We start from the raw sequence: 27,979 nt of genomic DNA, 5'->3' as shown, positions 1-27,979 counted from the left end.
CGTTCTTGTCTGTTGGAAGTACATATAAAATACCCCTTGCTGCTAATGGAAAAATGTAGCTGGTTTTCTCTGATGAAGTGTCAGAATTACCAAATATTTGACATCCAACAGCCGATGATAAAATAATCAATGTGCTCTACTGATGTGATTGAACAAAACACTTTCTTTCTTAAAATATAACAAAAACTGACTAGCATAAGATGAACTTCTGTGAGATACATGTAAGAGAATTGTACATGCAATGCAAAGGAAAAAAGGTACACACAACTGACGTTTTGAATTTTTAACACTGGTATTTAGTATAGACGAACAACTTCATAATACTGATGCAAATATATGTATACTTAATAAAATTAATTAAGGTCTAGTAAACTTTCTGATAATTCTTTGTTAGTGTCGTATTATATTTTCTAGTGTTGGTCATATGTGCATGACTTCTAGGCATTGTTTCAGTAAAATGTGACCCGTGATAACGCACAAATCTTAAAGACAGTGAGCATTTCACATATTTATGGAAAATATTGAAATTAGCATTTGGCAAGGATTTGTTAAACATTGGTTCATAATGATACTTGTCATTGTGTTCCCTCTAAATTGTTGTTTAAATCATTAAGCTTAAGAACATGACACCTTAGAAAGGAAGAATTGTAATTTTACCTATATTTAAAGGAAAATGCTAAAATATCTATTGACCCTTAAAAGAAGGGACAATTAAGGCATTTGGCCTGTTATGCATAGACAACGATATATAATGCACATTATTGCTTAATATCAACAAGTATAATCGTATAGGTAATTAATAAAACGGTTAAATGTGATGGCTATCATATATAACGGGTGCATCCATTTTGTACTATCCCAGTGAATACGCCCTCTGGCGATCTAGTGGTTACGTAATACCTAATGTGTCACGTCAGGAATTAGTCTTCGAACTGAAGAAACAAAACATACCGGATTTTTGCGGATGCATCGCATTGTTCTGTAATAATATCCATCCCAGTAAGCCAGCAACAAGTATATATTATTTTTCAATGCAAAATAAACCACCATTGTCCGTGTTGAAATAACTGTATTATGTTTTGTACATAAATTAACTGTGTTTTCTTGGTTAATTGCTATTTTCTTTCCGTGGCCTGTACCTGTGGTTCCTGATTGGCAGATGTATATTTAGACGGTCCCCAGACACCGTGTCTAGACACACTAAAAATACATGCGTCTTTTATTAAAATCGCAGGGCATTGTGTGATAACCCCTCAAATCGTAATGGCCATTATCAGCCATCCTGCTTTATTACTGTAAGTAATTCTGTAAAACCCTTGATTAAGTAGACTTTCCCCATCTAAAATCACAAAACTGACCAATTACCTAGTCCCAAAGAAAAGAAAATTATCACTTGGGTATCGTGAGTGGTTGTTTTTGCTTGAACGTGCCCTACCAATAGGCCTAATAATATGCAGTTTTTCTTTGGACTTTTTAAAGAGAAAAATACTATAACTCCATTTCGTTCTATTGATGCAAATTGAAATATATTTAGTTAAATGGTTTATTATACTATCAAGTAATTTATGTTGTTTTACAAGCCAGGTTGATGAAAGTGCCTTGTCGTAAATTAGAGTGTTTGGTTACACTGTACATAGAGGAGTTGGACAGAGCTGACGTCACTTCGCCCTAAGCTATACCACCGGACGTCACAAAAACGAAACAAAATGGCTGCCCTCTGTTAGCAGGAATAATCATGTTTTTTAATTGACTCTAAAAATACGCGTTTTTCATTTGTTAAAGTGTTAGTATGTGTTGGTGGTCCGGGTATGCATCTTTCCAACTTATAAGGCTCTTGTTTGAGTTGACTGTTCCTTTGATTAATTTTGTTGAGTATAGTATAAGCATATATACTGAACCATATTTGAATAATGCTGCAAGCCGCGAACGCACCTTAAGATTACATACTGCATGTACTTAGCAATTGTTGCAGCTTGTACACACTTTTTTTTTCAGATGGGCCAGACAATATAACACTCGATCCATCACCACCAAAGAACGTCAAAGAAGGATGCAATTTGACAGTAAACTGTAGTGCTGACTGTGTCCCACCATGTTCTTACTCTTGGACTTGGGGAAATGAAACCATCAGTTCAACCTCTGTGTTAGCACTGGAGAACATGCAACAGGACAATGAAGGAGAGTACACGTGTACAGCGACCAACACATTTACATCGCAGTTTGACAATGAAACATTCGAATTGACTGTTCTCGGTAAGTATTTTATTTCAATTGTTGTAAGTTAAACAGATGTAATCATACTTTCTGTAAAATAATTGACATGTATTGTAAAAATATTCCCAGTTTTACATTCACTATATGGTACTTTTGATGGCTATAGATATCATACAGATCGGCAACCGTCTGCAACACCAAAATGGCTCTTCCATAATCGATTCCTGTGACAGTCATGTATACTTTTCTTGGTGGGGGGAAAGACCTAGAACAATTGTTAACGTAATGAGGTCATAGGGAGGGGTGGGAGATACCTACAACAATTGTTAGCACACTGAAGTCATAGGGAGGGGTCAACGCTTACTCATCTTTGTTTCTATGATGGAACTGTACATCAGGATCTGTTGTTGAAAAAAAAAAATAGTTGGTTTTTGGTAAGACAACAATTCCAAAAATAATGTTGCTATGCAATTTGTTTTTGGTGGGGTTTTTTGTCTCGACTTTCAGGTGTGAAAACAAGAGATACTTTTCCTGCAGTGGTGGCAACGGTAGCAGCAGCGACGGCTTAACTTTTCTGTTAAAGTTAACATTAAAGTTTCACATTTAGATCAGTTTCTCACAAACTACAAGACCTCGGTCAATAAACCTTGGTTTATAGTTGCACATTTGGACAATCAATTCAATGCGTATGCATTTGCATATAATAATAAAAATCATCAATATAACATTTTAAATTAATATACTATTGCATTTAACTTAACGTTAACGTTTTGCATTTAGCTGTATTTCTTACAAACTATTCCATATTTTGAATATATACTGAACAAAAAAAGAAACTTCCGATTTGTACATTAAGTATTTGTTGTGTTAAATAATTCATTGTGTAATGAAATTATATAGGTAGCACCAACGACTTGCCACGTCGTGGACGTCCGCGTGTTACAACGCGTGGTCAAGACCGCTATATCATGAACACGCATTTGCGCAATCGATTTCAAACTGCCACTGCTACTGCTGCTAACACACCTGGGCTTCATAATAACCGAATCAGTGGGCAAACTGTTCGTAATCGTCTGCGGGAGAACGGTTTACATGCACGACGCCCTTACGTCGGATGTGTTTTAACGCAACGTCATCGTCTAAATCGTCTTAATTGGGCACGTGTACATACTCGTTGGATACGGCGACGCTGGAATACCGTTCTTTTTTCGGATGAATCCAGATTTTCTTTACAACGTGGTGATGGCAGGGTGCGCGTCTACCGTAGGAGAAATGAACGCTATGCTGACTGTTGTGTTCTTGAACTAGATCGTTTCGGGGGTGGGGGTTGTGTCATGGTCTGGGCAGTCATTGCCCATGGTTAGCGTTCACCACTAGTCGTCATTGATGGCAATTTAAATGCTCAACGTTACCACGATGACATTCTCGCTCATCACGTCATTCCTCTGTTCCATAACAACGCCAACATCTCGAAGTCTTGTTAATGGTGTCTTCGGGAGTGGCTTTCCTCCTATTGACGAGGCACTGGATAGAGATTCATGGAATCAACCACTATTTTGCCAAATACCCATTTGACTCTGCATTGTGCAGAGATGTAAAATCTTGATCAGGATAATGAGTTTTGTCATTAAGAATTACGTGAAAGTAAAATTATGAACAACTATTTATACTCGTTACTGTGAAATACGACGTATACAGTAAAATAGATTTACACAGTATAGCTTATAGTTAATACTTCTATTATAAATTAAGCTTTAAGATAATTAGGCAGGCATTGAATTGACATACATTCGCATCTGCTTCACGTGTGCAATTATGAGTGTCTCCCGACTGTATTTGCTTACATTATACTGATTGTTTTTATTGTGCATTTTGATTTTCATGCAATCAGGGAGTTAAAACCTGCAGACTACTCGATTAATTGTGACAAAACTGGAATGATTGGGTATTGCTGTAAAAGGCATCACTTGTTTTTTGTTTTGTTTTGTTTTGTCTATGTGTATGTGGATATGGATATGGATATATATATATATATATATATATATATATATATATATATATATATATATATATATATATATATATATATATATATATATATATATATATATATGGATATGGATGAAAGTTTATTTTTTTGTGGGATTTTAAAAAATATACTTTGACTGATTAGTACTGAGAGTCTTTATTCTCAGTCATCCTCTTACTGATCATGATTTGTGCTGGAAACAATAATGATCTTTATAATTCCAGGTGTTTGTTAACATTTGATAATTTTATTAAAAAAAAAAAAAAAAATCATATTTTCCTGCCAGATATTTCTTACCATTACTCAAAATGACAGAAAATGTAATAGAATTGAAGCCAGTGCATTCGGTATATAATTCGGTGACATCAGGTGACGTCAGTATCAAGAAGCTTCTCAAGTAAACTCGGAACACTTTTCATTTTAAACAGATAAAGGACCTGTCTGCATGCATTATTGGCATCACTGAGGTATCGACATTGTTATGGGAATTATCATTGTGCAACCAGCGAAATGCCGGTATATCTAAAGACTGCACTTATGGTAGCAGTCGTGACCTTGTGAAAACGTCCGTGTAATTTGAGCCGACATATGTGGTTTAGGTGGAAGCATTATAGCGGTGAATGTTATTGCTATGTTACATGCCAGTGTATATTTTCAGATCCAGAACGCATGTCTTCCACCTTAAGTGCAGGTGCTATATCAGGAATTGTGATTGCTGTTTTACTGGCCCTTGCTATTCCTACTGTTTGGATAGTCTATTCGAGGTAATCAAATATAAAAAAATATATAAATATATATATATATATATATATATATATATACATATATTATATAATAGTAATAATAATAATAATAAAGGGACCAAATCATGATTTAGTATGTTATGCTAAGTTACCTACAATGCAATATTGTTGTCCAATACATCAGTTTGGTTTGTGTTGATGCATATGGGTCAAACCTAACTGTGTGGAGTATTTCAGATCTCTCATTTCAATAAAATTGCACACTGAGTCAATTAGTGGGTCAAATTAAGGTACTTTTTGTTGTTTTAATTTTCACTGAAATCATCCCTTTGTTATGTAAAAATGATAGTGATTTACAGACAATTTGATTTCTTTAATGGGGCGGGTGTAGTTGGTTGTTTTGTTTTGTTTTGCTTTGTTTTTTGTTGGGATTTTTTCTTGTTTTTGTGGGCTGTGGGGTTTGTTTTGTTTTTTGGGAGGGGGGGGGGAGGTTGGTGGGTTATGCTTTTTATTATTGTTTATTTTATTTTTTTTGGTGGGCTTTTCTTTGTTGTTTCGTTTTGGTTTTGGTTTTCTTGTTTGGTTTCTGAGAGAGTGGTTGAGTGGGTGTTATTAAATACCATTGGTCACAAGTATTTTGAGAGAGTGTTAGTTAGTTACTTAAAAAGTAAGACACATGACAGCCAGACTGTGTTTAAAATGTTATAGCATGCTACTTGTTACACTGTTTGTGTCACTCGTGAAATATGTTTCGTCCTTCATTCGCCAATGCCAACTGGTAAATAATTTATTGTCCTCTATTTATTTTAGTTATTCCAGTACTAACCTTTAATACATTAATACATGGATAATTGGGTTGATCATAACACTAAAACAAATATTACTATTTTATGTCAAGTAACATTTGGAACATATTATATATTATATTTACTCACAGAAGACTAAAGAAGAAAGCTGTAGATGGGCAGATCGAAAAGCAAGCTGACATTCCTGCAGTTGTCCGAAACTAGTACCCGAATACGGAAGACAAAATGACGCTAATGCTAGATCCTAACAGGAATTGTGTTTGATTCGCGTGAAACTGTATCAGTAAACATGCTTAAGTGAAATGTATATGTTGTTGGGCTTTGTTGGTTGTGTTGTTGGGGTTGGCGTTTTTTTTTTATTTATAGGTTTTTTTTTCTTCTTTTTGTCGTGTTTTATTTTGTTACAGATTTTGTTACCTTCCAGTATTTTATATTTGGTCCTTTCTTGAAATAAAATTGTTGCACAAATTAGACAAAAGTTGCAGTATCGTAGTTAGAAGTACAGTGTTTCACTAATTTAACATTTAGTTGTCAAAAATAGCTATAGTTTGTTTGCATCAAACGTTAACTAAGGAATTAACGTGTAACTGTATAATAGATAATGCTAAAACTCATTTAAAAACATTAGTTTTAAACATATATCAACACTCATACTATTTTTAAGAACCCAAAACATTCTGACTGAATTAAGAAAAAAGAGGTTGCTTAAAAATTGTTGACTGTGTAGATAAAATTTTAATACACGTAACGGCAAAATGCTGGAACAGTGAAGTTAGGCAATTTGACCTGAATTATTACTTATATTAATAAAGCAGTATAGTTACATTAAGTGCAGAATTGCACGTGCAATTAGCTTACCGTGGCTATTCCATTCATTGTATTCATCTGTATATCAAAAAGAAGTTTTTACCTTGGTATATAAAGGGTCAGTCCTGAGTTTGGTTTGATTATAACACGCATTATACTGACAGAGTACATGTATCTTGGATGACTAAAATTACATATTAAAGATATTTCCGTGTTTGAAATATCAGACTCCTAACAAAAGACTAAAGGACCTCGTACGATTACAGTTCCGACTGAGCTATATCCCGCTCCTTCTCAAGCAAAAGAGACACTTAGTAAGATTTTTCAGATATACATGTATGCCCATACATGTATGCCCATGAATAGTCCTGTATCCTCAAGAGAAACCCACGGTGGCCCACTCAACCATTTAGTTTCCAGATTACCTGCCAGTGCTGGATGCAGAAAATATCTTATACAGGGTAAGGCTATGTGAAATCCTTTCTACTTAAAAACATAACAGAAAGACATCATCAAGGGGAATTAACTGCAGCACTTTTAGAATGCTTTGTATATTGTGCAGAAGTGCATGAGATTAGAGCATTCCTCCCTACCCTTGGACTACAACCATTAACATTAATAAGACACATCTTATAATTTTCGCTGAAGTGGAACATATCCATGTGTATCATTATTGGAGAAATCAGCTACGTTTCTATAACTTTATCATTATTATATAATAATAGGTATTTACAGATGGTTTCATAAACTGTCAAAATTAACAGGATTATCGTTTATTATTGACATCATTGTTTAAACAAAAAGAGGAAAAATCTATCCTAAACAGTCCTGACATCTAGCTACAATAACATGAGCTAATGACATTGTAAACCTGGACAAGACAAATAAATGTCGAGGATCTCACGTGTGATGCCCATTAAATCACGTATGTTACCTTCATCTCTTGTGCAAGAAGCCTTTACCAGACGACAACAGATAATCCAGTTTGTCACCATATTTTTTGTCGGTTTTGTATATAAAAAAACCTTTGTATTGTAAAAATAACACACGTGACATTTGTACCACCAATGACATCCTTGAAAAAGGACTGATATGCCAGAAATATGAAAATATAATGAAAGGCTGTTTATACATTTGGGAGACTAATATTTAGTACATTGTTGAAAAGTACTAATGTGGTTTAATTGCTAATAGTGGGTTTTATAAATGTTGATAGACCTACAGTCTTTGCAAAATGGCATTTTTTCCCCCGTCCACTCCAAGTAATGTTAAGAAGCTGAAATAGTGGGCAACAGTTTACATATATGAATTATGCAGTGCAGTTTAATCATCTGGGGCAAAATAACAATAAACCACAATTAGAAAGTACGTTTCTGGGGTTAATGTTTTTGTTTAATCACCCCTATACAAATAAGATATTTCTTCTGTATGTAACAAGCTGAACTGGATTTTGCCTTCCAATAATTTTGTACGTACGAACACTTTTTTTAAATTATATATATGTATATATATATAATTTATATTACAAAGCAAAATGAAAAATGACTGCTAAAAGCATAGTACACACACTAGATATATATTCCCTGGTATTCCAAACAACAAAATGTGTTTAATATTACCAAAACGATTATGTTTGGAAACGTCTTATAATGGCAGTAAATTCAGGACAGTTCCTTTAATGGCAGTAAGAGAAGAATAGTTTCATTTAATTAAACTAAAAAAGAAGAAGAAAAAAATAATAAATGTGTCTGAATTAGTATGTTTTAGCATTATTCAGTGTAAAGTTAATGCCAATACATCGGCTCCCTGTTGATCGAAACAGGACATACAAATTAACTTATCCGAAACATAATCTGTGCATAATTAACTCGGGTATATCAAAACTTGTAAAGTGCTTGCATTATATAGACAGGGGGCGGACATAGCCCAGTGGGAAAGAGGTGGCTTGATGCGCGGTCAGTCTAGGATCGACCCCCGTCGGTGGGTCCATTTGCCTATTTCTCGTTCCATCCAGTGTATCACTAATGGTATATCAAAGGCCGTGGTATGTGATATTCAGTTGCACGCTGTGTATAAGAGATCCGAAGCTACTAATGGAAAAAAAATGTAGCGGGTTTCCTCTCTAAGACTATTTCAAAGTTATCAAATGTTTGACATCCAATAGTCGATGATTAATAAATCAATGTGCTCTAGTGGTGTCATTAAACAAAATAAATGTTAACTTTGTATACTCAGTAACGAATAAAAAGTGTTATTTTACTTTTGCTTTGACGTAAGTGCTGGAAAAGTTCTTAGAAAATATCAACAAAATACGTCCAGAATCAAGGACGCTTTATACTTGAAGTCATGTTAATGTTTTTAGTGCGAACACTATAGAGTAAATCATACAAATTGCAATCAAGGAAAAATCATATGCGTTATATCACTTACTTAAGAGGCTTAACTGTTGGTCCTTTTCCCGTTTAACCAAAAAGCTATTTTAATGCAGCAGTTTCAGTCTCTTTTGCTCATTTATTAACATGGCATACATTCAAGTTTACCTATTAAATATAGATATGCCATACATTTAGGTATCCATACTATATAGATATGGATTGATACACACACATAACACGATTATTTTACAGCGAACAGTACTTGTAGTTTAAATTGTCATATTACTTATACTAGTAAGATTCAAGTTTCCAAACTATATATGACTTGCTACATGCCATTATTTGACATATATGCATCATGTACATTAACATTGATAAATTACATTGCGTAGCCTATATCAATTGCTTTCTTCATGTATGTTGCTAGATTGTTCATAGTTACGCATTTTTTAGACGGATTTAGATGGTCTACGTTTTTTTAAATTATTAAAATGTGTGGACTTCGTCCGGGAGTCAAAGGTTCACTTCATTAGATGTTTTCTCATTTCATTCAAGTTGATTAATTTTTTTTTTTTTTTTTTTTTTGGCAGAACTTGTAGAAAATTGCCATCTTAATGTGACCAGGAAGGAATTAATATTCATCAAATGGTATCAAAATGTACCTACCTCATGAATGGACATTGACACAAGCACAAAAAAAAAAAGTTTTTTGTATGAGTACTTTACAAGAAATGGAGAAAAATCTTCTCTTTTGTTTTTTCAATATATGAAATTGGTCAAGGGTTGCAAATGCCCCCACCCCTGACTTTCCCAAGTCCTGAATAAACCCTAGACAATAAAAAGCAAAAAAAGACCAGAAAATATTCGGCAACTCCAGGTTTCCCCAAAATCAGCTCATGGCTCCCGGACTAGCTCCAGTACTTTACCTTTCATTGTTTCTTTATCTAAATAGTGTTTGCATCTTTTGTGTACATATTTTAATATAGTTTTTAAACTGTATATGTATGGCTAAATTTCATCATTTGATATACATTCTACATGCGCACTACAATTACGTATATCAATTGTTTTATTAATGTATGTAGCTAGATTTTTCATCGTTGCGTATTTTAGATTGTTTTCAATTTTTTTTAATTTTTACACTTTGTGAGCTTAGTTTGGAATCCAAGTGTTAATTGTATTAGTCCCATACCGGTCCAACCGGAGGAGACTATAGGTTTATTATCCTGTTCATATGTCTGATTGTATGTCCATCCGTGTGTTCCATATATATTTGTCCGGATGTTTATGATATACTGAGCTGAACGTTTTTATATAGCTTTATCATGGACTGTTACAGATCATAGTGTTTTCCCTAGCTTGTTTTAGCATGGTGCAGCACCATGCCTCAGTAGTCTAGCACCATCTTGATTTAATCATCTAGCTCCTCTTTGATTTAATCAGCACCATGGTGCCCTGAGATTAAACAAGCCTTTTTCAGTAATTAATTCTAAAATTGCCTTTATAAAACATCCAAAAAGGTATTATTAATTAATAAAATATGTCTTTTATATCTTTTGCCATTCATTTATTAAAGCAAGCACATAAATTACATTAATGTTTATTTCAATTAATTTTTGTGTATTTTTAATGAAAAACAAGTGCCCCGAAAATGGTGAAAATGCCACAAAAGTGTTTGGTCTACCATGCTTTGCCAAATGTCTAGGAAAATCACTAGATCAGGTTTGATTTGCATGGCAATTTACCCATTTTATTTAAGAGTTATGACCATTAAATGTAGGTGATACGAAAAATTGTTCGGCCCAGTTGGGGACATGTATTGCTTTAGCAGTATTCTGAGAATTCTAGTGACATTTTTGTTTTCTCATTTTACTCTACTTGACGTAAATCTTTTTATGCATATCACATTAAGCGCAGAAATGTAACAAAAGTGCTATATTTTTTTTCCATCGAAATGGACTATACTATACCTACAACGAAACACTTTTACTATGAGTACTTTACAAGAAATGGAGAAAAAAATATAAATTGTTTTGAGTATTTGGTTGTAACCTTGTTAAAAAAAAGGATAAATATCTGGATTTGTCCAAGTGTTGGAAACAGTAACGGCAGTTGTGAAACTTAATACTGTGTTTATCTTGCAGTATCCACAAACTAATACAGATATATTTTGGTAGTCTCTATTTTTTCACTGAAAAAATCTATGTATTATTATCTACTAGCGATAAAAGTTAAAATTAAATAACGGAGCTCTCTAGACTGACAGACTTGGTGTTGTTTATTTACATAAGCAATTAAACTTAATGGTGCTTGTATATTATATAGATATTCCAATAAACAAGCTAACATTAGTTTCGATTAAGATGGTTTATAACTGTTACACGTTGTTTTACCGTTGTGAGTTCCACTCTGTTACCTCTTGTTTCTTCAAATAAATCCTAAACTTCAATAGTGTATGCCTTTGTGTTACATATATAAATACATATATCTTTATTTACATGTGTTTGGTAAACATTTATTCATTCTTTCATTAATTCATTGTTTGAAGAAAATACATATATAACAATAGTAGTGTAGTCATCATCTGTACAAAATAAATGCATTAATTAATTGATTAATCATCGGCTATTGGATGTCAAACATTTGGTAATTCTGAAACTTAGTCATAAAAGGAAACCCGCTACATGTTTACAAATGCAGCAACGGATCTTTTAAATGCACTTTCCCACAGACAGGAAAGCACATACAACGGTCTTTGATCAATTGTAATGCATTTGTTGAAACGGAAAAAAAAAAAACCAATCAGTTGAATGGATCCACCGAGGTGGTTCGATCCAGCGACATAAGCACCTCAAGCTCAACCGACTGAGCTAAATCCCGCTCCACCATATATACCTTGACCCATTACAAACAATTCCAGCTATGGACCCAGGTCAGGAGCGACCCCTGTTGGCCAGGGTAGATCTACAACTGTCCCTTTTTCTTCCATGCAAGTACAGTCAAGTAGATCAACTTACTATGGCAATACATTGCATGAAGTAAGAATTAAATAATTAAATATAAAAAAAAAAAAACTTATTTAGAACGGATATACATCAACTATAAATGCATATATTTCCAGACGATTTCTCAAAAACTGTTGAAAGAAACATAGAGATGGTAGAGGATCAACTTAAAATGTGCAGGAAATAAACTTGAACAATGTACGTGACAGCCATCTTGAATTTAAGAATTTTATTTAAACGGATTTTCTTTGAATGGGGGAGGGGGTGAATTGCACAGCACGAAAACAAATTTGACTCCCATGGCGGCAATATTTGATTTCTTTTAAACAAGCGTATCTCCAAAACTAACGTCGCAATCAAAGTGACACTTGGTGGAAATTACAAGGTGACAGATGTCATTCAAAAGGAAAGAAAAATAAAAACCAACAACAACAAAACGATCCGATATCTGAAACAAGATGACCGTCTTTGATAAACGAAAACTAATCGTATGGTACAGTCGCCGATTGCAGTAATGTAACGATTCATTGCAATGGAACTACCGTACACATAAACGTGCGCAACGAAGTTGACTCGCCCACGTACACACGTACACACACATACACATGCACACACACACACACACACACACACACACACACACACACACACACACGTGCACATACATACACACAGATACACATATAGACGCACATACACACAGAAACGCATATACACACACACGCGCGCACACACACACACACACACAAACATAGGCACCAATAGACACATACACACGCACACACATAGACACATGCACATATATACACACATATAGACACACACGCGCACACACACACACACGCACACACACACACACACACACAGTCACACCAACACACACAGATACAGACACAAATACACAGACACACACACACACACACTACTATCGCCGCCCCTTTCAAAAACAGCTCCGACAACTTCTGGAGTGGTTCCGCGGGCCGAAACTGACAGTGCTACCGGGGGCTGCCCCTTCTACTTTGCCGACCTACTCCAGGAAGGTTCCATTAACAACAAGGGTGGTTAAACAAGCACATATCGAACACTAATGATGCGTTTACAGCGAAAGTTGGTAGAAATAGTAAGATAGGATAGCACATTCGAATGAACTAAATATTTAGGATATCTGAAACAACGTGGTCACCGTCGAATAGCTGCTGGAGGTTGAGAGTTTCATTTGTTATAATATGTGGTCGATCTACTGTTGTTGTTCAAGTCGAGGTTCAAGAGGACATCCCTATTATTGTTAATGCTATTGTTAATGTTAATTGCAAGAATACAAAAGTGGTGGCGGTTCTTGACATTTGTAATATGGTGGAACATTTCGCGAATCTCATCTATTTCTAAGTATATTATTTAGATTAGTTGAATCAATTCCCTACTTTGCATATTCCAATTTCTAAAACTCCGTTTCTGTTTTTCAGAGAAACCAACTAGATATATGCTTTGTCAAAATAATGACGGTCTTTGATCTTTACAGAGAAAGCAACAGATATATGCACTTTATATAATGTAAGTTATTTACAGCACCCAAGTTGTCCTATTCACGTCCAGTGTTCAGTGGAATACTGTGTGTGTGTGTGTGTGTGTGTGTCAAGTGATCGTTTGAATCCCTAGTGCTAGCAGGACTGACAATGCAACTTGAATCAATAGCATCTACACTGCCAATATTGAACAGTTCCCCCTCAATATATAATACATCATGTGTCACATGAGCACGTTTTACTACTGCTCACACTCGTTTCAGGTGTGGGATCAATAGTCGTCTCTTGTCATGTATATCCTTTGGAGAATGGAGACTAAAATATTTCACCCCCTTCACAGTAGGGCGTTTCTGTTTAACTTTCTAACTCACCAAAATCGGCCTTGATTTCGAAGTTAGTCTCCTCCCCCATCCTCCGTCACTGAATGAATGAATGAATGAATGCATGTTTAACGACACCCCAGCACGAAAGATACATTGGCTATTGGGTGACAAACTATGGTAAACGCAAAACCTCCGCCACTGCTGCAAACTATTACCTGTTCCAGGTTGTACTTGTACCCATCCGATCACATTCGATGACGACAGGTTTTAGTTTTGTGTGTGTCAATTTCAGTTCTTCAAACGATGACCTAATAAACTGTGGACTTTACATCTTTAACTCTAGTTTTCAGGTTCACAATATGATCACTTACATTTCTGACTTTTAAGTTCAAATCATTACACCTTTTACCATGTATTTCCACCATTCTACAAGAAAAAGCAGTTGTAATCCGCGAACAAATGCGTAGTGATTCGATTGCAACGCTATATAGTTGTTTGGCAGTAATGCTAATACATATATATATATATATATATATAAGAATTGTTTCTCATTTTTTAGGAATTTATCGATGTATAAAAGTCACAAATGAGCGAAGCGATTTTACACTACATTTGTGACTTTTATACATCAATAAATTCCTAAAAAATGAGAAACAATTCTTATAATTACAAACAGTACAAGAAGTGTACCTTAAAACACTCAAAAATAATTTCTTTCGTTCTTACCGTCAACCATGTTCTGTAAATAAGCGTAGGAATACATGTATACATATTATTGGAAATTGTCCGCTAAAAATAAAAATAAGTATTGAATCAACAAAAACAGTGTAGGCTATATATCTTTATTATAACTTCTTTTTAAAAAATGAAACAATTTCATGTGCAGATTTGTCTTGAGTTTTTCTATCGCAAAGTGACCTTGATATTAACTTTTGTTTTCGTGTAGTGACTGTTGGTGTTATGCGGTTATTTCGATCTTGGTCTTCCGTGATGACGTATTTTTATGAGGTTTATGGAAGGATAACGCTTGGTTTTTTAGTGGCGTCAGCCAATCAGAATGCAGTAAATCGTATAAATTCGGAAAGTTTGTAATTATATATATATGGATTACGTTTAAACACTTTTATTCTAATTATGAACTATTAAGGATGTTTCGTTGGAATATAAGTATTAAAACGTGAGTACTGTTCTCTATATAATAAAATAATAGAAGTGATAGTGTTCACAACGATTTATACTTAAATATCTTATTTCTTTATCTACCCAGAATCTTTTCGTATTATTATTAAATTATCTTTGGCGTCCTTTACACTTGCATGATTTAAAGTGTTGTTAACTATACATTTTTGTTTTTGTTTATATGTTATTTGACATTGGCGATATAGAGGGTTCTCGGCGTGGAGCTAAAAATAGCAATATTACCCATGATTCTGCGCGGTCGGCCATGTTGATAGGTAGGTTCCACTGTAAAGCACACATAAGACGTTATTGTTTTGAGCTTAGAATATAGTGTTATCAGTTATTTGTTTATTAACAAAACATTTTGACCACTAGGAGATCGATAAAATGCAGAACTATATTGAGACACTGGATGACCAATCGAGATCTCGATACAATGACAAAACAGAGTGTATAGGAAAGCAAGATCCATACCAAATCAGCAAAGATAAATTGCTTCATGATCGTAATTTGTATCCCGCACTGACATATCCCGATCTTGTTAATTATTTAATATCCCACCCAAGCCCCTTTTGTACTTTAAAAAACTTCCAGAACTACAAGAGTTTGGACGCCTACGACCGGTTTGTGTGTGGTTGGGTTAGGGACGTTGCTGTTTACATATATAATGTGGATAAGGCCAGTCTCAAGCTTATCAGAGCCAAGGTTTTGCATTCTGCAAGTCTTAACGACCCCCTTCTTCATCCCTGGATCATCTTTAATGCTGAAGGCAAAGTACTTTGTGCACATTGTGACTGTAAGGCAGGACTAGGGGAATCATGCTCACATGTTGCATCAGTTTTATTTCACATTGAGGCATCGGTGCGGTTGAGAGAAACCACTACTGTCACGTAGGAACCTGCATACTGGATGTTGCCTTCATCGCGTACCAAAGTTGATTATGCCCCATTGAAAAATATTAATTTTATGTCTTTGAAAAGTCTCAAGAAACGACTGGATCGACAAATTGACCATCCTGAGACACAAATCTCGGATACCCCTATTCGTTCGACGAAACCTGTGGAAAAGGCATCAACTTCACAGTGGGAGACCTTTTTTAACAAGATTTCAAGTGAAAAACCAGCATGTCTGTCTGTAAACAGAAACTACAACAGCATTTATATTCCAAAAGTTCTTGACATTAAATACCCCATGATATTAAGTGAATTGTATGATGAAAACTTGCACAATGAATCCACAATCAATATTTTGAGTCACTGCGAAAGCATGTTTAAGGAACTTGCTGTCACTGATGAAGAAATTGGCAATGTGGAGCTTGCAAGTAGAGAACAGTCAAAGTAAAAAATGTGGTTTAGATTTAGGGCTGGGCGTGTTACAGCTTCAAAAATGAAAGCAGTATGTTCGACATCTAGTAGCAATCCTTCATTGAGCTTGCTGAAGTCAATATGCTACCCAGCAGAAGCAACATTTTCATCTGCAGCAACTAGGTGAGGATGTCAACATGAGCTAACAGCAAGAGAAAGTTACTTGAATCAAATTAGTACCCTTCATCAAAATGTCAACATCAGTGATTGTGGGCTTTTTTTAAGTGCATGTTATCCCCATTTGGGTGCTTCCCCAGGTGGTCTTGTTGAATCTGATTGCTGTGGTAAGGGATGCATTGAAATTAAATGTCCATATTGCATGAAGGATGAAAATGTATGTGGTGGGAAGAATTCATGCTTAGAAACGATTGATGGGGCTCTTCGGTTGAAGCGAAATCATTCTTATTTTTATCAGGTGCAATCTCAACTGCATGTTTGCAATTTGGAGTATTGTGACTTTATAGTGTGTACCACAGATGATTTGTTTATGGAGAGGATTGAGCCCTGCCCTGAACTTTAGGAACAAATTACTTTAAAATCTACCAAGTGTTTTACAACAGTAATACTTCCGTTCCACTAATCAGATCAGCCTTACTGCCTCAAAGTCCAAATCTATAAAACAGGGAAGGAAGAAAAGTGTCAAAAAGCTGTGTGTTAGAAAAAATAAAGTGGAATCCCCATCATATACCAGTACGCTCGGTCAAGTGGACCCTCATTGTAGTGACCATGCCTCGGCAATTCCTGTGGAGAAAATGGTCATTTCAACAGGACATGACAGTTCCGATGATGATGCAAAACTGTACTGCATCTGCAACAATTCAAGCAGCGATTCCAAAATGACAGCTTGTGACTCGGCAGAACATTCGAGTGGTTTCATGTTTCCTGCATGAAGTTGAAGAAAGAACCGATAGGAAAATGGTATTGTTTGGATTGTGTGGAGAAAGAAGCTGTGAACAATATTAGAACTTCTAAGATAAAGAGAAGGAAATAATCCTTAACTTCAGAAAGACATACATGTGCATATAATTAACTTTTATTTAACCTGTATGCATTTTTATTACTGGGTTGTGATTTTCATCATGTTTGTCCAGTGAAATCAGCAGCAAGGAACTTGTAAGCTTGAATATACAAATTGTTTCCATGAACTTCAATTATTAAATGAAATAGAGCTCAGTTTTCTTGTCAGAAATGATAAGGAACCCTAGCTGCACTGATGAGCCCTGGGAGGGCGAAACGTGCAAACAAATTTTAAAGCACATTTTTTTTCTTTGCTAAAACAGTCACACATACACCACCTTTCAAATCACAAGTACATCTACACTGTATATAAATCTCACCATTAAAGATGCAACATCATAGATGTAAGTACCATATTTCACTTCGGTCAAAGGTATTTGAAGTCTTAAATAAATTATTAAATATGAATGTTCAGTGAAAACACAAAAAACATTTGAGTGTGACAATAACAGTAATAAAGATTAGAATATGCAATACTGCAACGTCAAAAACATGAGTGTTAAATGGTTAGTTAGCAAAGCAAAAACTGTTTATAAATATTGCAACGGTGTTTGCATTATTTGTAGATTTATTTATTTTATAGTACTAAATAAAGTACGGAATGACCATGGTTTTCAAAATGACCAAATCCGGTACAAATTGACCAGCAACATGTAATTACAAATACTGACAGCTTGACGATTGGCAACTATAAAAGGAAAGCTGATATTGACAAAACTAATCAAACATAGCAAACTAATTTATAACATCCACCAAGCATGTTACTGAATTTCTCAATACATGTATTAAATTATTCGGCTGTAATATGTTTTATATATTAGTTTCAAGATTTGAGGCACAATCTACTTTTTGATACAAAAAATAACATGGTAACATGTTTCGCCCAACCCAGAGCTCGTCAGTGCAGCTTGGGTTACTACAGTTTCCTGTGAGAAAACATATCTCAACAGATGGAAAAAGTAATAAACTGCAGACATGTTGGGTTTGGAGTTTTGAAATTATTTTTGTTACATGTCTCAAGTCCTTCATGGCTGCTGTTCTGTAAAAATATATATTGTTTGCGGTCATTCAAATGGAACAACTGATGGGCACATATTTGTAAGTGCACAACAAACAAAAACAACTATCTAAAAGTGGTTTTGAATTTTCTTTTGTAATCAGATGGTCAATGGGGCATGTCCCTCCAAGAATGGTAAATTTTTGTCGCACACAGCCAATTACTCGCTCGACATGAATCCTCACATTTGCAATTTTCCTTGTGGATTCCACTTGAGATGCGGTCAGTTGGGATTGCCCTCTCATAAAAGCTGGATATCGCACCTCAGCTCCGTACACAGCTACCATTTCCTGAATCTCGAAACCTCGGTCAGCCAATTGACATCCCCATAAATCAAATTTGACAGAAAGTCGCAATTAGCCGTCAAATGTTTGTTGCTCACTCTTCCACCCCATCCTTCTGAAATAAAACTAACAGTTCCTTGCGGTGTAATCCCAATGAGATATTTTGCTGTGTTATGATGTTTATAGTTTGACTATGTCTGCGCTCGAGCTGTCATATTGGATGGTTTGTCAATAAAGAGCTCAAAACAGTCAATAATTACAGTTACTTTACGTCCAAAATATTTTCTAAAAACCATTGGCATGGTGTCATGAAGCTCGTCTCTGTCTGGCCAACGCACATTGACAGTAGCCAGAAACACCTTCGATATGGTAGAATTTGACACACCAAACCGGTAACTCAGATCAGTGATGGAAAGATTTAGTCGAAGCCGCATCAGTGTTATAATAAATGTTTGGAATCTTGTCAACAAAGAAAGCTTATTTTCTGTTATTTCTGTTTTTAGCAAATCAAACAAAGCCATGAGTGTGACAAAACTGGACAAGCCAGTATAATACTTGACCTTGTCATCATCATTTTCCAAATCTTCTGGTTTATGGGACTTCAATTTAAATACCACTTTCTCTAAAGTTTTAATTTCCTCGCGCAGTTTTTCATTTTCTTTCTTAAGCACCACAATTTCTGCTGTTGCTACTCTAAGCTTTTCAGGGTCAGACATATGGGCATCCTCCGTTTGGTTATCTACCTCAGGTTCGGTATCTGTACTGGAAACAGCTCCCCCCTCTTCAAATAACGCGTTCAGATCCAGAAGAGTTAAAGCAGCTGCCCTAGTCCGTTTGGTTTCTTTTCGGTTTTGTAACCTACTGTATCTTTGGCCCGGATCAGTTGAGATACGCTGCTTGTAACCCAGGTTTAAAGAAGACACCCAATCTGGATTGGTTTCATCATAGAAAAGTTGATGGCTTTCCTAAAAAAAAAAAAAAAAGACATAATATGAGAGACTGATAAATATATGTACATGTATGTGGGGAAATCTTTCCAGTAAGACTTCCAAATATTCCTAACATGCATACATGTATATTTGCTCTTAAATAACTGAATAACATACACTCATACATTATGTATTGGAAAATATACAAGTCTGTCCACACACACAGTTAATTCCAGCTTAAAACAATTTTTTATTTATAAAAAAATTAAATAATCTCTACAGAAAATTGTAAATATTTAAATGTGTTGTAGAGGTGCGTGTGTGTGGCTTTAAAAATAACCTGCTTGTTTCACCCCACCCCCAGTGACACACGAATGCGCATTATAATGATTATTCAGTTTTTAAAAACATAAAAACGTACCACTAATAAAATGCCTGGAACAAACTCTACAATTTTCCACAGCTTTCTTTGTCAATTCCTGACGATTTATACTTGCAAGCCAAGACCTCTTCCTTCGCTCACTTCTCTCTTTAGTATCTTCACCCTGATGAATTAGGACTTTAGGCAGTCGATAAAACCTGCTGTTATCTTTTCCGCTCCGTGAATTACAATCAACAATGGCACACGTTGTAGGCATTATGTTCAGATAAAGAAATGAAAACGGACAATAGCTTGTAAACAATGACGATAAAAAGATCACGATACGCTCAGCTGCCTACCAATATGGCCGACCGCAAGGCACTGTGGGTAATCCGTCGGAGCCGGGAACCCTCTATAAAGAATAAACTATTCTTGTCTTGATAAACTTAAAGAGAACTGCATCTCCACATTAAATTGTAGACTATAAATTAAGAAATATGAAACATTAAAATTAAAGATGGGTTTTAATTGTGAATTCCGGGTTTTGCATTTCGACGTCGGCTGCCAATTGTGTAATCGGAGGAACTCGGAAAATAATGACGTAATGTTAGCCGACGTCATGTAACATGACGTCATTTACCCGGGTTGGGGGTATATAAAACGAAACGTAACGCTGTTACATAACGGGGGCTTGAGGTTTTTACCCAGCTCCGAAGACTGGAAACAACAACAGCAGAGTGGAGACCAGAATGCAAGGGACGCAACACAACGCAGCATAACGCACGGAACGCGGTGTTAACGCAAGAAACGCAGCACAACGCAATGCTAACGCAAGGAACGCAGCACAGCGCAAGGGACGCAGCGTAACGCAAGGAATGCAGCTTAACGCAGTGCTAACGCAAGGGACGCATAACAACGCAGTGTTAACGCAAGGGACGCAGCAACAACGCAGTGTTAACGCATGGGACGCAACACGGAACGCTTTGTTAACGCATGGGACGCAGAATAACACAGCTTAAGACGCATAGCATAGTAGATGTTCAGCGTGTATATGTGATATTGTTTTGAAATATGTTAGCATCTGGGAACCCCTTACTTTGTTGTCCTTTGTAATGTCTCAGTGTCAGTCATCAGCAGCAATGACTACCTCATCGCCATTGGTATTCTAGGATTGTGAACTTAGTGTATTCTATAATCGTGCTAGTGTATTCCAGAATTGTGGAATTAGTGCATTCTTGGATTGTGAACTTAAGTGTATTCTAGTGTTTTGGATGAGAGATTACAGGTTGAGGTTTCCCTGAATTCTCACGACAGCTCGTGGTGAGCTTTGACGGAGGAGCGGGACAGGAACTGGAGGTAGATGCAGGTGTAAGGCGCGGCGAGACATCCATAAGGCATCCAGGGAACTCGCAGTATCGCTGTCACTCCTCAGCGGTGATTTTGATGTACTCCAGTTGTTGAAGACCGTCACCACTCTCTTGTTGGATGTTTGACCCAGAACGGTACTTCTGTTGATGTTTAATTCCCACCAGATACTCAAAAATGTTCTCGGAGTGGACCCACAGGGACAACGGCTTTACTACGGGCACCAACAAGGTGTTGCCTTCTCTCCTTGTTAGCTTCACTAGGATATTAGACCTTGGACCTCGTGTGGTTCGATAACGTTTCCTGTGTACCAGACCGACACCCCACCCCAGACGAAATCTGAGTGGATTTGCACATGGCCAGTGCAGTTCCAATACACTGTAAATGAGCAGTGTATACTACCAGACACAATACTTGGACAATAACACGCGTCGCGAAAATAACGCGATCGATCAATTCAATGTCAACCATTTGCTTTATTTGTGTTTTGTGACATAAGTGTTTATTCTCCAACTTCTGTGTTGTGTTTTAATTTGAATTTCTAGTGTTATCTAGTATCTTGTTATATCTGGATTTTAATTGGACCTTAACTCTTCTAAGACCCTGAAAAGAACGCTTCCTGCTCAGTTACGTTATTTCAAATTATATATACTGTGCCAAATAAGTTTAGCAATTACGTACAAGATATAAAATACAGACAACCGGATTGGATGTTGAATTTATTTGTACACATTATTTCATTGATATAGCATTTCTGAATATAGCCAGCAGTAACACGTTATCACGGTGTCAACGTCGTCACTTTAATGTCAACGGATGAAACGGAGGGGTACATCTACCAAAATGTTGAGAGAGGCTCAATAATGTGTGTGTGCACCAGCGGCATTGATGACAGCAGTACATCGTCGTCTCATGCTTCTAATGAGACCATTAATCTCAGGAACAGTAACTGCGTTCCATTCCCGGTTCAGAGCAATTTGTAGGTCATGGACATTAAGGATATGAGGATGGTTTTCGCGTACCCTACGGCCCAGTAGGTCCCATGCATGCTCAATTGGGGACAAGTCAGGAGACTTTGGTGGCCAGTTCAACACTTGGATGTGGTTCCGCTCAAGAAGATTAGTGGTTAGCCTAGCGGTATCATGTTGAAACAGAAAGCCAGGATGCTGCTGCAGGAATGGAATGACCACTGGTGTAATGATCTCGTCGCAGTAACGTTGAGCAGTCATGTTTCCGTGAATGAAAACGAGATCTGTTTTACCTTCACCATGAATGCCGGCCCAGACCATGACGCTGCCACCGCCATATCGGTCATACTGAATGACGTTGTCTGCATCATATCTTTCTCCCCGTCGCCTCCATACACGACGCCTACCATCCGCAAACTGAACACAAAACCTGGATTCGTCTCACTGCGTCTGTGAATAATGTCTGATCCCATTGTCTGCGTCGCCAGTGTTGGTGTATTCTGGCCCATCTCAGACGTTCCTGAATGTGACGCGCTGTCAGGGGAACACCAACAACAGGGCGACGTGCTTGTAATCCAGCAGCATGGAGACGGTTACGGACAGTTTGAGCATGAATTCTAGTGCCTGTGGTTTGCTGCTAAGTACGGGCTAAACGAGGAGCACTTTCGAACCTGTGACGTCGAGATGACGTCACTAAATACCTATCTTACCTTGGAGTAGTTAATCGTGGTCTACCAGAACGTGGTCGATCTCGCACTTGCCCAGTTTGGTGTACGCGTTGTCGGAGTCGTGATATGGTACTGTCATGAACACGAAAGTACTGAGCGACGTCGTGTACGCGTTGGCCAGCGTTAAGCCGTCCCATTACTTCATGACGTTCATTTTCCGTTAAGCCTGGACGGCGACCCATTATAACAGGATAAATTCTTCCTTTTGTTTTTGGATAATGTTGGTTCAGTGCATCAAAATGTGATTTCAATACATCCGTATTGCACGCGCTTCTGCGACAGCACGAGCGCACAGCGTTTGCATGTGCAGTACACATAGCGGCGTGCGATATAACAAATGGTGTTCTTTTCATTACCCAAAGCGACAGGGCATATGCAACTAACATATTACCAAGTTTTATCACTTTATTTTAATTTATTTGCAAGCAAGTCATTTACAAAAACTCGCTAAACTTTTTTGGTTAAGTATATATATATATATATATATATATATATATATATATATATATATATATATTATCCATATTAGGGCATTTTTGTTTCATTCTGGCAAAAGTCAGTCTGACCCCTTACAAAAATGGGAGCCCGTACGCCTACTACTGTTTTGACATTAGTCGTCTCATAATTTTGTAACTGCTGATTAAAACTAATTTCATTGTTAGAGCTCACAAAATGTGCTGTTCGTTACGACTCCGTCGCGCACGAGCGTAAATGTGACAGCCATCTTGTTTCACCTGTACTTTCTGTCCTCTTTTTTATTTCTTGGCGACATAAATGTTTTATCTACACACACCAATAATTATACCAACCAACAAATGAACTGCAATTTTCAGCCGGTTTTCTCATTGAAGTCTTCCAAATTAATTATAGAAAGATTGCGGACCTTCAGATAAATACGTCTTCTACACCATATGTCATATCATTGGGAGTAGAGGTTAATTTCAGTGCTTAATGCGTAGAACACGGAACCATGAAATAAGTTCGGTTTTGATGGAATTCTGGTTTAGTGAGGGTCCTGTTTTAATAGGTTTTTACTGTATATTACATTATGCTGTATTTATTTTGTCCGAAGCCAATGCTGATTACACCACTTTAAACAAAACAAATGAATTAATGTTTAAAGACACTCCAGCATTAAAACTATCTAAATAAAGAGTCAGTTGCTTGCTTGGTAACTTCATAAACAAAGACAAACACCATTGAAAATCAGGCTTTATTTGAAGAAACAAGAGGTAACACACTGAAACATACAACGGCAATAGAACGAGTAACAATCGTAAACCATCTTAATCTAAAGCTAATATTAGCTTGTTTGTTGGAAGATCTATATAAAATACAAGCACCATTAAGATAAACTGGTTAAACAAACAACAGGTATGTTATTCTGGAGAGCTCCACTATTCAATTTTAAATGTTTGTCATTAGTAGATGATAATTCATAAACTTTTCAATGTAAAATGTTTAATACTATTAAACGCTATATAGTTGTTTGGCAGTAATGCTAATACATTATCCATATTAGGACATTTGTATTTAATTCTGGCAAAAGTCAGTCTGACCGCCTACAACTATTTTGACATTAGTCGTTTCATAATTCTGTAACTGCTGATTAAAACTATTTTCATTGTTAGAGCTCACAAAATGTGCTGTTCGTTACGACTCCAGCCTTAAATAATTTTAATATTTAAATAAAGAGTCAGTTGCTTGCTTGGTAACTTATAAACAAAGACAAACACTATTGAAAATCAGGCTTTATTTGAAGAAACAAGAGGTAACACACTGAAACATACAATTAATGAGAATTATTTTAAAAGTCGAATCTTCTAAAATGTTATTCTGTTAGTTTTTGAATCCTAGTATTACGTTTCACAACTATCCAATCACAATTCAAGGAACATATAGACTTTCACATGTTGAATTTAAATTATTTAATAAACAAATAAACAAAATTCTTAAATGTCTCCAGTAGTTTGTGGAGAATAAAGTATCCTTTCAAAACTATTTGACAAGATAGACTTTCAAATCTGAATATAAATTAAAGAAACATTAATGAAATTCATAAATTCAATGTTTCGAAAATCTCACTCCATTAGTGTGTGAAGACTGCCTCTGAGAAACACTGTTCTGATTATCAAAAATATCGTATCAAAACTAGAAAAAGAAATTTACTGGGGTTTTTCTGTGCATAAAAAAGTTGAACATTTTAAAATTTTCGAAATAATACTATGTGTAGAATGAGTCAGATGATCATTGTACCACGTTCCGGAACAACCCATTGCGAACTCAAACAGGATAGACATAAAACAAACATTGGCAAATGTTATAGCGTTTGCATACCTTTGGCAATTCTAGATATTAACCAAGGTTACGCCAAAATGTAGATGTTTCACCATTTTTAGTAGTTAAAAGTTATTGTTTGCACATTGATTTATTAATCATCGGCTATTAGATGTCAAACATTTGGTGATTCTGAAATATAGTCTTAGAGAGGAAACCCAACATTTTTCATTAGTAGCAAGGGATATTTTATATGCATCATCACATAAGACAAGATAGCAAATTCCACGGCGTTTGAAATACTAGTGGTGCACTGGCTGGAAAGAGAAATAGTCCACATACTAAAATAATTAGTTTGCTTGTGTCAATGATTATACACTGGGTAGGTACCCTACAGTCCATTTCCATACGTTTATGAATATTAACACCTTCGTGGTCACTTAACACAGCACGTTTATTAAATGTCTGCACTTAATGGGATACGCAAAAAAATGCATTAACAAGTTTACAAAATAATATAAAATGAGAAAATAATATAAAACAAACCCTTGTCCGTCTAAAGAATACTTAACCCTAAAACATCTACCTATATACATTAAGAAAGCAACTGATATACGTAATGAAATTCTCTTCAATTTTAGTGTGCATGTAGAATATATGATACATAGTGAAATGTATATTTTAAAACACTATTTAGTTAAAGAAACAATGAAAGGTAAAATACTGCAGCTAGTCCGGGAGCCATAGACCAATTTATTGGGGAACCTGGATTTGCCGGATACTTTTTATTTGTTGCTCATTTGTTGTCTAGGGGTAGCTCGTCATGATTTAATGGGGTGCGAGTGGGTTTGGGGTCGTATACAGCTATTGGACAATAGCATACATTAACCTCTTCTTTGTTTACCACGGTTACACCCAAATATTCAAAAACAAATGTAGATTCTTTTTTTCATTTCTTGTAAAGTACTCATTCTAACAAAAGAGAAAAAAACATTCGTTTTGCTTGCGGCAATGTTTATTCGTGTAGTAGGTACTGTACAGTGCAGTTTGATACCATTTTATGAATATTAACACCTTTCTGGTCACACTTACATAGCACGTGGGTTAAATATCTATACTTAATGTGATAAGCAAAAGAAAACGTATCAATGGATTTATATAAAGTTGAATGAAATGAGAAAAAAAAACCCCTTGGCTCCCAGGGCCAGCTCACAAAGTAGAACAATATAAAACGTAAAACACCTAAAGTTCAGCTCAAGAATACGTAACCATGAACTATCTAGCTAATAGTGACATGTAACCATTCATATATATTTGAAAACTTAAATGTATGCCAAGTGTTCAATCATTGTGGAAACTAGAACTATTCACTGTACACTAGCAGTGGCATGTGTGCGCCCATTCATATATAGTATGGACACTTTAATGTATATATAATAGGTAAACTTGAATGTATTTGCCATGTTTGCAAATGAGCAAAATAGATGTACTGAGGCATTATAGTTGAATAAACACATTTGAATTTAGTGCTTTGAAATGCATAAACTAGTCAGAAACGTTATAACTGATATCACCTTTAATAAAGTAATAAAGTAAAGTTAAAATCAGAAGAAGACAAAGTTTTGTCAAGTTGTATTCAAATATCAGAAGACGACATTGCACGTATTAATTTCTAATTAAGGCTACTTCAGTTTTATAGAAATTACAGTAAATTCTATATTAAAATTACTTCTGGCTAATAGAAAAAAAGAGCAACAGTTAACTCATATGGTGTTCTGATGAATGGTGGTGTAATTTGTATTACATAGTGTACGTAATGGAAACATTAAAACGACGTGAAGTATTAGAATAAGCATCCTTCTTTTAGAATAAAGTTTCGAACATATTTTGTAAGTATTTTCAGATGCTTTGTTTTGATTACCGACAGCACTGGATCACAATAATGTATTAATCATCGACATTTAGAGACGAAACCTGCTATGCACAAAACAACAACACCCCCCCCCCCCCCCACCCCCCATCCCCCAAAACAAAACCCCAAACCCAACAACAAAACAATCAAACAGAATGAATAGACTTGAAAATATATAGAACTGTACTGAAAGGTTTTATTTACGGAAGTACACAAACTAAAATACAAATTAAATACAAAAAAATTATAATATAATAAATTAATAAAAAATAAAATAAAAAACTGAAATTAAAATTAAAAGAAATAAAATATAATAAAATAAAATACTACAACACAACAAGTTAACATTAAAACTCGTAAAACATCTTGTAGATGCATTATCCAAAGTTGTAACTTCCACACAAATTAACTTCTTGCATTATACATTTTGCAATATGCCCATACTAATTACAGCAAGAACTATTTAAGTTATTAGCAGAACAAAATGTTTGAGAACCTTTAGAGGACCACAGACAGAATGATTATCAATACTGCGTTGGGTGGGTGTTTACGACAAGTTTGATGTATTTGTGCATCTCATCTGACTCTGTCACACGTTTCTAGCTGTAGAAAGTTAACTTACAAAAATGTGTAGTTACATGGATTACATAAGATTTGTTACGACGTGATAGGACAGCAATCTAGTAATACTGAACGTGAATCTGTGCATATAA

The 27,979-nt window shown here is 35.7% G+C and overlaps 1 protein-coding gene across 1 annotated transcript; it reads left to right on the top strand.

Annotated features, from left to right (window-relative positions):
- The first annotated feature begins 2,066 nt into the window (after positions 1–2,066).
- Positions 2,067–6,354, top strand: LOC121386264 (carcinoembryonic antigen-related cell adhesion molecule 20-like). Its single transcript, XM_041517108.1, has 3 exons — positions 2,067–2,253; positions 4,902–5,007; positions 5,924–6,354. The coding sequence occupies exons 1-3, from the start codon at positions 2,160–2,162 to the stop codon at positions 5,994–5,996; spliced, it is 273 nt and encodes a 90-aa protein (XP_041373042.1). The 5' UTR covers positions 2,067–2,159; the 3' UTR covers positions 5,997–6,354.
- Positions 6,355–27,979: the final 21,625 nt, after the last annotated feature.

The sequence above is a fragment of the Gigantopelta aegis genome, chromosome 12 (genome assembly GCF_016097555.1).
Source record: "Gigantopelta aegis isolate Gae_Host chromosome 12, Gae_host_genome, whole genome shotgun sequence".
In the NCBI taxonomy this organism is placed as follows: Eukaryota; Metazoa; Mollusca; class Gastropoda; order Neomphalida; family Peltospiridae; genus Gigantopelta; species Gigantopelta aegis.
Note: the sequence above shows the minus strand (reverse complement) of the source record. Positions and strands in the feature narration are given on the sequence as shown.

Bases quoted from the DNA above. Each gene is read 5' to 3' on its own strand.
- LOC121386264 (XM_041517108.1), top strand. From the start codon at position 2,160: ATGCAACAGGACAATGAAGGAGAGTACACGTGTACAGCGACCAACACA. The intron at 2,254-4,901 runs GTAAGTATTTTA...GTATATTTTCAG, and splicing joins ATTCGAATTGACTGTTCTCG to ATCCAGAACGCATGTCTTCC. The intron at 5,008-5,923 runs GTAATCAAATAT...ATTTACTCACAG, and splicing joins GTTTGGATAGTCTATTCGAG to AAGACTAAAGAAGAAAGCTG.